General features: G+C 44.3%; 1 protein-coding gene across 2 annotated transcripts in view; it reads right to left on the bottom strand.

Moving 5' to 3' along the window:
- Positions 1-12,357, bottom strand: part of PLB1 (phospholipase B1) — an 81,554-nt gene that overhangs the window by 50,620 nt on the left and 18,577 nt on the right. The window contains exons 9-16 of one of the 2 annotated variants that reach the window (XM_035111500.2): positions 10,331-10,435; positions 9,239-9,334; positions 7,661-7,732; positions 6,751-6,874; positions 3,396-3,454; positions 1,723-1,796; positions 1,120-1,163; positions 397-505 (exon numbers count right to left, since the gene is read on the bottom strand). In XM_035111500.2, coding sequence (XP_034967391.2) covers positions 397-505; positions 1,120-1,163; positions 1,723-1,796; positions 3,396-3,454; positions 6,751-6,874; positions 7,661-7,732; positions 9,239-9,334; positions 10,331-10,435 — 683 coding nt within the window. Of the gene's footprint in view, positions 1-396; positions 506-1,119; positions 1,164-1,722; positions 1,797-3,395; positions 3,455-6,750; positions 6,875-7,660; positions 7,733-9,238; positions 9,335-10,330; positions 10,702-12,357 lie in introns of those variants that run through there. The other variant, XM_035111499.2, reaches the window with a different exon arrangement.

Genomic DNA, 12,357 nt, shown 5'->3' with positions numbered 1-12,357 from the left:
TGGACTTAACCGTCCAGGGGTACTTTACTTTTTTTACCTTTACAGTTCCCTTAGCAAATTATAGTACCCAGGATTCTGCAGAGGAAGCCATGGCTGTCAAAGTGATCTAAGTGAGTTAAACATGGGGTGTGGATGTGACCGGGGGGGCAGAGGGGCGGTAGCCCCAGGCACATTTGGGGGGGGGGTGCGTGCTGCTCCTTGCCGCTCTGCGAGCCCTGTGCTGCTGCTCCGCTGCCCACCCACAGCCCTTGGCAGACACAACAAGCATGCCCTGCTAGCCCAGTGCCACTTTGCAATGCTGCAGGGGCTGCGTGAGGATGATGCGACGGGCATGCGCCACACTGCCCCTGCAAGCCAAACAATTTCCACATGACACTATGCCATGGATAGACATACTCAGCTGGTGCTCTTGGAACTGCTTGGTTGAGAAAGGCACTTGGCTTTCTTAAGTCTCCTGTGCCAGTCGAATATCCCGTGAGGTTAGCACTGAACTCACGGAGGATGTCTGAAAGAAAGAAAATAATAACTTTGGTGGTTTAAAAAACCCCTCTTGTTTTCTTGTTGTTCAAATTGTGTACTGGTTATCGTTTTACTGTTGTTTTAATGTTGTTACCACTTTGAGCACTACTCTCGTAAGCAGAAAGCGGGACATGTATTATTCTAGGAAATGAGCAAGTAACTTGGAAGTATATAGGTGAAATAATTGATGGGGAGTCAGGAACCTGAGAAGACCTTGGCTGGGTGGCTGGAGAAGACAATAGGATGACAAAGTAGGGGAAATGTTGGAGGATGTCAAGCCCTGGGGGAATGGCAGGATGGCACCAGGCAGAATGGATTTAGGCTGGAGCCTAACTCCATTCAGCTTAGTCATGTGACCTGGAAACCTGGTGGAACGTATGCCGGCAAAAAGGGAGATGTAAGTAAACTGCATTTTAAAAGCTTGTTTTCCCTCTGCCAGGCTTAGGCCAGGTCAGACACAGCAGTCCCACTCCTGAAAGGAGTTTGGAATAGGGGTAATTTGTGCATGTTTAATTTAAGACACCATAAATTCCACCAGCTTCCTGTTCTTTGGATTGCTTTGTAAATCTGGATCCAACCCCTTCCTTGACTTTTACTTACTGGGCAAAGTTGTTACATTCCTTAATGAAGCATCTCCTCCAATGCTGCAATAAGAGTCAGAGAGAGAGAGAGAGAGAGAGAGAGAGAGAGAGAGAGAGAGAGAGAGAGAGAGAGAGAAAGAGCCTCTTAGTCAAGTTTTAGCCAGTAAGAGGAACAATGACAAACACCAAAAGGTACATTTCATGCTTTTGCAAAGGAGATAATGTAGAGAGGTGCCTGTGGGATTTTCTGCTTCAAGGGCCAAAATATCTTGACTAACCTTGGCACTGAAGATTTTCAAAATTCAGCATTCACAAGCTAGTCTCCCTATTAGAATAATTGTAGAGTTTCCTTTTGTTTACTTCCTACCCCTTTAATTTAGGTGGGAGGCAGACTTCGGTCTTTCAAATTTCAGTGGCGCCCTGTGTGAGGCCCAAATTCGACACCCTCCCCACCTCTCGCCTTCCGTTCTGCTCAATTCACTACATCATAGATGTGCCGCCTTGCAGTGCCCCCTAGGCTCAGTGCCCAGTGTGGTGAAACCAGATACGATGCTCTAAAGCATATCCACAAATGCAAGTCAGTGGCTATTTGTGGAGCAAAATCACAAGGATAGTTACCTACCTCCAAGCCAGCCCCCAATACTGCGTATTCATATCCATCAGGTCATTTGGTTTTGATCCAATGCCATTACCAGCCTGCCTCAGAGAGACCAAAGAGATAGATGAAGTTGGCAACTCACGTATTTTGTTTTGTTGTTGTTCATAATGAAATGTGTACTTTTAAGGCTTTGGGCTCCTAGAACAAGGGCAGCTAACCCTTTTTGTCAGATCCTCCATGGCATTTTGAAAGCTCTAAAGCAGTTGCTATGTACACTGTGTTCCATCCACAGGATTTATGGCTGCATGAAGCAGGGTTTAGAAACATTATCAGCATGACTCGAGATAATTGGACAATAAATGGGGCAATTAATCGAGAAGTGGCACCAAATCAGGCCAATGAACTTTTACAACACCCTGTCCCATATTCACTCTGTACAGGATAATACAGAGTATATGAAATGGAGTTGGTGCATGTGCACAAATGACTAGCTGGATTAGATGATAATTTGGCATATGGGAGAAGAGTTTTGGCTATTTTTAGGTTTTTTTTGTCCTGCCTAATGATAATCAGAATATTATAGAACACATAATAAAATACAATAAAACAGCAATGATATCAAAGAACCCCCGGAAAATATCAGGTAGGAAAAACTTCAATAAGATCAATAAAAACACCAGCTAAAACTTATTTCAACACATTTACAACATAGGGGAATGGCCTATCTAAATAAAACTTTATTGGCCGGACAGTGAAAGGTCTTTAAAGATGAGACCAACTGGGTGCAGTCAGCCTTCATCTCCATCCTGGCTCCACCCCTCAGCTTGTGCCTGATAGGGCAATTTCAAAGTTTGTGATGGCGGCTGGCCAAAGAGGCGTTCCAATGGCTGGTCACCATGGTGAAGTCATTTCGCCCTCTGGAGTGTGAGGGGGTTCTGCACTGGGCTGCAACTGCTGCCCTTGATTGGTCTGCCAGAAAAAGGTATGTGAAGCTGGACCTCAATTGCCAAGGAGTTCTAGAGCCTTGGAACCAGGGCCGGATTTAGGTTTGATGAGGCCCTAAGCTACTGAAGGAAATGGGGCCTTTTATATGCCCAGCTGTCCTTTGTCAACAACAAATTGTCGCTGTTTTTTGTGTTGAATATATGCTATATGGTACCCTATATATAGAAATGAGCAAACCAGTGATATTTTAGGGAGCAGGCTAGCAGGCGGGGTCCATTACTTACATCATAGGAGCCTACACAACACAAAACACTGTTGCTGTATGTAGGTTTTATTTTATTTGTTTTTTATCTTATATTTTGGAAATGTACACCCACTTTTCTTTTCCTTTAAATTTTTGGGGGCCCCCAAGAGAGTGAGGCCCTAAGCTATAGCTTGTTTAGCTTATACATAAATCTGGCACTGCTTGGGAACCATCACCAAGAACTCTGGCTAGCTACGTGGATGATTGGGAATAAGGAAATCTATGTGTGGAGCAGTGCGTGCAGCCATCTTACGTATAATGTGGTGGCCACTATCTCCCGTCAGTGAGGACACACACCCTGGTTGCAGCAAATGTTCCACCTGCTTGGCATGCTAAAGTATTCTGCATGCCACAAGCCAGTATGTAAGCCAAATACCCTCTCCATCTAAGCAAGCAAACTGTGATGCAGCTCGCTTTGGGGGATGGCAAAAGGAGCAATGTTTCTTACAGTCAAGGAATCCCCCAGGGCAGCAATTACTTGCACGTCAGCTGGTTTCAAGCTATGCACTATAAGGAAAAAGAAAGAAAGAAAGAAAAAGATGTAGTTAATTTTGCAAAAGGAAGGAGAATTGTGTTAATCATAGGATGTGAATTAGTGAATGTTTATACTCCAGTGCTGAGAGACAACAAACGTGCTCCGATTCACAAAATTTAGCAGTTTTGTATAAAATAAAACAACGGCCGTGTAGGGCAAGATAGAAACATACTGATCAATCTATCAGTGAAGAGGCTGAATGCCTAAGCTCCCATTAAGGATTTTGATTATCAAAAGATCCAAAGGATAGGATCAGGCCGTTTAATTCTGTTTGGTACTGAATCTTTGCACAACAAAAGGAGTTGGTGTTCCATATATATCTGGCATCCCTGTGCATTGTTATATACCAGCTCTATTATACCAGCTCTATAAGTGGAATGATGTTAAAAATACTGCAGCACTGTAATATAATTCCAAAATGGTTAAGGATGCACCAAAGGGTTATTATGTTGATAGGGGTGCTCCAAACTTTTTCAAGTTGGTGAGAGGTTTAAGGGATATCCATTTAAAGTAGTGCTGGGACAGAGTATTCAGCCCATATGGATTTTAATTCTTTTGTGGGTGGGGTAACCAGAGCACCAAGACTGATATCACCCCCTGGTATAGGATAGGCAACTTGTTGCCCTCCAGATGTTGTGGAGTACAACTTCCACCAGAGCCAGCCAGCTCGGCCTATGGTCAGGAATGGTGGAAGTTCTCATCTTAAGGGTGCCATCTTGGCTAACTCTGAACTGCACTTATTCTTAATAATGATTTAGATTGAGGAGAGAAGTCTGAAGTGTTAACATCTGAAGGTACACAGATTTCTAGGAAAGAGTGGAAATGGGTTGGGTTTATTTTGCATCTGGTGCTCAAAACACAAGACTGGAAGTTTACCTCACAGGAGACCCATATTCCAACACAAAGAAAGCTAAGCTTCAAGATGATTGAACATATTTTAATTAGATTACTGTCATACCTCGGTTTAAGTACGCCTCGGTTTGAGTATTTTCAGTTTAAGTACTCCGCGGACCTGTCTGGAACGGATTACTCCACTTTCCATTACTTTCAATGGGAAAGTTCGCTTCAGGTTAAGTACGCTTCAGGTTAAGTACGGACTTCCGGAATCAATTACACTCATACCTTGGGTTAAGTACGCTTCAGGTTGAGTACTCCGCGGACCCGTCTGGAACAGATTAATCCACTTTCCATTACTTTCAATGGGAAAGTTCGCTTCAGGTTAAGTACACTTCAGGTTAAGTACTCCACGGACCGTCTGGAACAGATTAATCCACTTTCCATTACTTTCAATGGGAAAGTTTGCTTCCGGTTAAGTACGCTTCAGGTTAAGTATGGACTTCCGGAACCAATTGTGTTTGTAAACTGAGGCACCACTGTATTGTATTTTAATATTCTGTTGGAAGCCACCCAGAGTGGCTGGGGAAACCCAGCCAGATGGGCAGGGTATTAATAATTTATTATTATTATTATTATTATTATTATTATTATTATTATTATTATTATTATTATTATGTAGGATGAAACATTGGTTGTGAAACCCACTAACTCTTCCCAACATCAACCACACTGTGAGCTGGAGAGGATGCAACTTCTAATAGCATTTAAGGGGATGTCAAGCTTCATTTACTACCAGCAGCATTATAAAAGTATAGCCAAGTTCTGAAATGTATATGAGGCCTTGAAGTTGCAACGAATTATTTACAGCATGTCAGCCTGCAAATTACCTGAAAGGATGATTCCTTCTAACTAGCTGAGCAAGCATGCTGATGAACTAGCTGAGCAAGCGTCACATCATCATATTTCGGCAAGTTATGCAAACAAATTGCAGAAAGAGAAGAGCTGTTCTAACACACCGCAGGGTTAGAAAGACAAAGAGACCTGTGGCACCTTAAAGGTTAACGCAGGGATCACCACCGTAGGGCTCTTGTGGACTGTAAATCCCATCAGCTCTAGCCAGGTTGGCCAATGGTCAGGGATGGTAGGAATTGTAGTCCAAAACATCTGGAAGTTACAACACTGGCTACCCATCTGAACGCAGCCCTGTTTAGGGAGGCTTTTAATGTTTAATCAATTATTTTATTTTTCTGTTGGAAGCCGCCCAGAGTGGCTGGGGAAACCCAGCCAGATGGGCGGGGTATAAATAATAAATTATTATTATTATTATTATTATTATTATTATTATTATTATTATTATTACCCCTGTGCGGCAAATACCCTCATTGCAACAAATGCTTTTTTAGATAAGAACCTACTTCAGCAGCTGTGCAAATGAATGAAGTAGGATTTTTTAAAAAACTAATTTTTATTGGTTTTTAAACCAATATAAATACAATAACCATTAAACACTTATCCAGCAGTACAGCTAATGATGTTTGTTTTATCCGCTGTCTCGAGTCTAGACATACACTTACACATTCAACATTCAAACATATTACTTGACGTAACCCCTCCAGCTCTTGATTTGAGCTATTAACATAATTAAAAAATGGGGCCCACATTTCTTGGAAGGTGTCTCTATTCATTATGCCTTTAATTGCCCTCCTGTGTCTGGTGAGATGCTCAGACTTTGCTGTATCCCAGATATTACCTTCCTATAAGTTCAGGGGTATTTCAGTCTGGTTCTTCCATTGCTGAGCTATTTGCTAATCATTTTGCTTTCAAAAGCAAATAAATTAAGACTGCAATCCTATATGCACTTCTCTGGGAGCAAGTCCTATGGAACTTAGTGAAAGTTACTTCCACATAAGCACACAAAGATCAGGCTGGTTACTTTTAAGGCACAATTTTAGCCCTATTCACTATTCATATGAAGGGTACTCACTTGTAACTGGAGAAGTAGGGCCTGGGCTTCTAGCCCTGCCCATGACATTGCAGCTTCATCTCTATGTGTTGAGCACAGACCTGGAAAAGTAGCCCCTTGAACAAGCAGCTGCTCGCCTGTAGGGCTCCATTCAAGGAAGACACCCACAAATTTGGGTGTCCTGCTTATGTGGAGCCCCTGTGTGTGAGCAGCTGCTTGAGCGAAGGAAACCCTTTTCAGATCCATGTGCTCAACTCGCAAAGCTTGAGAGAGGCACGGCAAGAGAGATGTAACACCGGGGACAGAGTAGAAGCACAGTCCTACTCCTGGTGTAAATGCTTAAACAGGGCTCCTATCTTTTGTGCAAACCAAGTATTTCTCCTCGCCTTAAAGAACGCCATCCCACTGAACTCACGACAGTGATGGACTTTCCCTTGGCTGGCTTTGATGTCAAGCATCTTAGATTACCTGAAGTAGGGAAGTTGATGGAAGGAGCTCTATCCTCACACAGCATCTGGCTTCCATAATCTGCAGTGGTCTCACTGGTGTAGGTATAGTTGCTGTTTCGGTATGTCATTAAGTATGGCTGGGCCTATGAAACCGGGATAACGCAAGACAAAATAAAGACATTGCCTTAGAGAAGAACTGTGAAGGCAGCTCTTCCTGGACTCAAAATATTTTGGTCGCAGCTGTTGCAGCGAAGTGTGTGGCGTGGAAACCGATGCCCAGCTGCCACTGAGCGGACCAGGAGGCGCGTCCAGAGCGCAGTGGCCAAGAAGGTTCTGGCTTTGGGTGGGATGGTGATCCATTACCCGGGCATTACCTTCCGTGATGCGTCCCTTTACAGGCTTGATGGGGTTCATCTGTCTGTGATTGGGAATTATTTGTGGCTGACCGCCATGTCAGCGGGATTAAGGGATTGGTTACAGGTGTGAGTGGTTGGCAGCGAGCGCAGGTGCTCGTGTGGCGGATAGGCACTGGTCAGGTGATAGGGATGGGAGAATACTCTCGCCATCCCTAAGTGAAGGGTATTCTGTTAAAGGAATCCAGGGACTCAAATGGTCCCTGTGAAGGGGTTGTGCCCGTGCCTAAGTCCAGGGAGACATCTGGGTGGTGGACATAGCCTGTTCCCAGCTTTTCACCTATCCAGGTGTTTACCCTTGGCTGACCTATGCTGGTACCCTGGGTCAGCGCTTCCTGCAAGGGTGCCGGGAGCTAGTTGAACCAGAGCCTATGCAACCACTCACTTTCTGTAATCAATAAAGTTGTGGCCTAAATTCTGCCAAAACCAAACCAAAAATTTGAGTTAAGTGTGGATTTATTTAGGGGGTGTCTCTGGATCTGAACACGCAAATATTCCTGAGAAGATTCGCTTTACCTGATCTGGACATTTGAGGGTTATCACCATTTCAAGCACTTGCAGTTTTGACTTCTCCCCAAGGGGTTCCAGCTGTATCAAAGAAGAAGAAGAGTCAGCATGGTGTGAGGAATAAAACATGCAGGGAGTGGGGAGTCAGTCACTACAAGCTGCATAACCTTCAGGGGAATGAAGAAGCTGATGCATAATTGCAGATTCATTGTTACATTGCCTTCCGAACTAAAACACCATTTGATCCTGCTGCATCTTTCACTTTAGGATGCAAAAGATGCAAATTACAAGGGAGAGAAGAATGCAATAGACAGGACTTTGGCAAAGAGTCAACACACACACACACACAGAGAGAGAGAGAGAGAGACAGAGAGACACAGAGAGAGACAGACAGACAGAGAGAGACAGAGAGAGGCCATGTATCCTGCAGGTCAATTTGCTCGTTCATCAAATTCATCACATTTATAGAGCAGATTTGTTTCCAAGGCCCCACCTGCACCATATATTTCAAGCAGTATTATACCATGTTAAACACCTGCAGCTTACTGCCCCCCCCCAAAAAAATAATCCTTGGAAATGTAGTTTGTTACGGGTGCTGAGAGATATCAGGAGACCCCCTACCCTTCACAGAGTTACACTTTTCAGAGTTCCTTGCAATTACAGTGGTATCTCTGGTTACGAACGCTTCAGGTTATGAACCCTTTGGGTTACGAACTCTGCTAACCCAGAAGTAGCTGCTCCTGGTTGCGAACTTTGCCCCAGGATGTGAACGGAAATCACGTGCTGGAGGCATGCGCGCAGCAGGAAGCCCCATTAGCGAAAGCGCCTCAAGATAAGAACAGTTTCAGCTTCAGTTCATAACCAGAGGTACCACTGTATGTAATTTCCCCCCTCCAAGTTGTAAGCTGCCTTGAGCATGGTTTTTAACTATGGAAAGGCAGCATACAAATAAAATGATGAAGGAAGGAAGGAAGACTGATTGGCTGTTAAACCATCCTGAGAATTATTGCTCTGTGAGGGCAACAAGGGTCTCCTAACAACCCTTAACAAAAAATAAAGTTCCCAGGTTTCTTTGGGGGAAGCCATGGGTGTTTAAAGTGGTATAATGCTGCTTTAAATGTATAGTACGGATGAGGCCTATGGTAGGTGTCTGCTTCTCTACCAGGTGAGTATAGCACCTTTTCCCCACATGCATTTGGATTATTATGAAGAAACTTGGTTCTCTTTGGGAATGTGTGACTGGATTACAGTCGAGAATGAGGAAATAAAAACTCAAGCAAATCTGATCTTTTGATTTAGAAGTAATGGAGTGAATACAAGTGGTAGAACCAATGCCATATTTGCGAGGTTTTTGCCTGTAGATATTCTAGCCCAGTGGTTCTCTGATGGCAGGAGAGGATGGCAAATGTGGCAAGAAGATTCCAGGACAACTAAAGAAATATTTAAACATTTCAGCCCTATTCTGCCAGGAGCGCCATTGAAGTTCATCCAAGTTGATGCAATTCTTGGGGTGTTCTTTTGGTGCAAATCACATTCACTGGAAGATTTTAGAGGTCTGATGATTGCATTGAGAGAGGTTTTTCTTACCATGTTATTCCACAGAGCCCGAGCACCTTGGGAATGACCCTTCTGGCTGAAGTGGAAGCAGTCTGGGGCAAAATAGGAGGAATCGGGCAACCCTTCCTAAGGAAAGAGACAACTACTTTATGATGGGGCTTTCAGAAGGTGACAGGAAGGTGGGAGAAACGAAGAGCCTTGTAGTACCTTAAAGACTAAAATTTCTGGTGGGTTAAGCTTTGGGTGATCAGAGTCCATGATGCATGAAGACCAAATGGCCAAGATGCACAATTCTGTGTAAAGCTTAGAGAATGGTCCAGCGGCCATTCACACCGGTTATAGTTTGAATAATATCAGAGATGCATGAATATACGGCATCATCCCACTGCTGTTCTCTATATACTTCCATTGTAGCAAGATGTGGGACAAGAACAATGATTGCCCATATGCAGGAATACAATGTTACCCTCACTCCATTTTCCAGATAAGTTCTAGGGGTGCAGCACTTATCCAGGCTTGTTTGTTTTTCCTTTGGAAGAAAACAGCTTAAACACTGCAATGGAAAGCCAATTGCAGTGCAGTCCAATGTGCAGAGAGAGGCAGCAGGTACCTGAAAATGCTATTAGCTTATGGCTCTGAATTCAGCTTTCTGTCTCTGTTGTGTCTCTGGTCCTTTCTTAGTCTTTGACTCAAATGGCAGTCCACTGTTCTTTACTCACAGCTAGCTAGCTGGCTCCCTTGCCCTGACTAGAGTGGGAAGTCAGAATGACTCATCTCCTCCGAAATAGTTTTATTGGGCCATCCAGTACAAAGGATGTGCCTCTGTTAGGAAACATTTGTAGGCATCCTGGGACCATTAACTTGGTCTTGTCCAAACCCCTCCCCATTTCACACAGGAGTGTGTGCGTGCGCGCCCAAATTCACCAAGCTAGTGTGAATACAAACAGTTCACAGACCAATGTTATGTGGTTAAAGGGTCCTATGACGCGTAGTCATGTGGAAATATGTACCCTGGCAACTTACCGGTATTCCTATTTAAATAAGCTATAAATGTTGGGAATGTGGACAGTAAATTAACAGTTTAAAGCAAAACACATGCATACATGCAATTTTGTACTTTACCGGCGTCTCAGGCATTCTCACTTCTTCAAAAAACGGTTGCACAACCACTGTGAAATCTTCCCTCGTGTCATATCTTCCACTCTCAACTAAGCCATGAATTCCCTCCTAGCAAAGCAAAACCCACAGTCATTGCACCACAGTAGGACTGCTAAACCAGAAATGGAAGTCAGACACCCCAATGAAGAAATACTGGGTAGAGAAAGGGTTTGTTGTACTGAGCCTCCATGTGGTGAGAAAACTCTGGGTGGCTACAGCAGCCAACATTCTGGCAGCTGCTAAAGCCACCATTGGACAGAGAGCCTCCTTCCAAGCCTCTCTGAGCAGTGCTTGGTTGTTTATTCTCTCTGAAGCAGAGCCTAGCTTCTTCTTAGATGCAGAGCAACAGGGAAGAACATCACAGCAGGAAGTAGAACTAGCTCCTAACCTTCACTCAGGGCCTTATTGAGATGTAAGCCTAATACACAGACTAGTGTGTGACAAAGACACGGCTTTAAAGATGGGATATAGCCAACGCAGGTGGGGATGGGGAACTCTGAGTGTATATATACTTTGTTGGTGAACTCAGTTCTTCAGACTTAGGGAGATACCAGTGTTTGCAGAAAGATACCCCCACCCCAAAGAAAAATATCTAGACACTGGTCAAGGAATGCATTCAGGGGCCAAGGAATGTTGGCTGACTGTTGCAGGGTGGGGAATGAAAAAACAGAGTGGCGTTCTGCACTAGCTGTGGCTTCTGGACCATCTTCAAGGGCAATCCCAGGTACAGCATATTACAGTAGTCCCCCCCCCCAAGAGCAGAGAGAGAGAGAGAGAGAGAGAGAGAGAGAGAGAGAGAGAGAGAGAGAGAGAGAGAGAGAGAGAGAAGGGACGTGGATGCTCTGGGGGGGCGGGAGCCAGGCCACCATAGGTGACTTTTAGCTCATAACCAAGGTGGAAGATCTAATTACAGATTTCCTATACAGATTTCCTCAGGCTCACAGTTCACACTCTCAGCTACTGCACTATAGCAGCTCTCACTTATGGTATCAGAGTTCTCCCATTGAAATCCCTGCTAAAAAAAAGATTCCCTTTTCTTAATTGCAGACTGTTCCAATCCATTTTCTATTCTCCTGCGGCTACCCTCCCTTCCTCCACACTGCCTTTGTTCACTGTCCTACTAAACCACATTTCAAAGCCCCAAAACACATGTCCTTCCTGAATCCTTTGCTTAATCTTCATTTGCCTCTAACCAGGTCACCTAATACTTATTTGAGCACACAGCAGCTCCTCTGTCTTTTCAAGTCTATTTTTCCTTTCCACAGTATTTAGTAGAGAAGGTGACATATAATTCTTTTCAATATTATACCAGAGATTTTGTATTATGGGCACCCCAAGCTTAAGGTTTAGGAAGACTGTGGTAAGCAGCAAGATAACATGACAAAATATGGCAATAAGATGGCCTTAGAACATGGCTTGTGACTAAATATGTTGGGTTAACCTTCTAAAGAGGGGACGCAGGTGGCACTGTGGGTTAAACCACAGAGCCTAGGGCTTGCCGATCAAAAGGCCAGCGGTTTGAATCCCCGCAATGGGGTGAGCTCCCGTTGCTTGGTCCCAGCTCCTGCCAACCTAGCAGTTCGAAAGCACGTCAAAATGCAAGTAGATAAATAGGAACTGCTACAGCGGGAAGGTAAACGGCGTTTCCATGTGCTGCTCTGGTTTGCCAGAAGCAGCTTTGTCATGCTGGCCACATGACCCGGAAGCTGTACACCGGCTCCCTTGGCCAATAATGCGAGATGAGCGCGCAACCCCAGAGTCGTCCGCGACTGGACCTAATGGTCAGGGGTCCCTTTACCTTTACCTTTAATCTTCTAAAGATAGTTCTGTTGTGTTGTGAAAGATCTGATCACACCTGATAAAGAGGCAATAGACTTCCTTTCTCTAGTAGAGGTTGATTGGAACATGTGACACATCAGGGACGGATACTCAGCGAAGACTATGGGGTCAGTAACTGGGGCAAGTGTCAACCCAGAAAAGCTTACAAACCA

This window comes from Zootoca vivipara, chromosome 3 (assembly GCF_963506605.1).
Source record: "Zootoca vivipara chromosome 3, rZooViv1.1, whole genome shotgun sequence".
NCBI classification, from domain to species: domain Eukaryota; kingdom Metazoa; phylum Chordata; class Lepidosauria; order Squamata; family Lacertidae; genus Zootoca; species Zootoca vivipara.
Note: the sequence above shows the minus strand (reverse complement) of the source record. Positions and strands in the feature narration are given on the sequence as shown.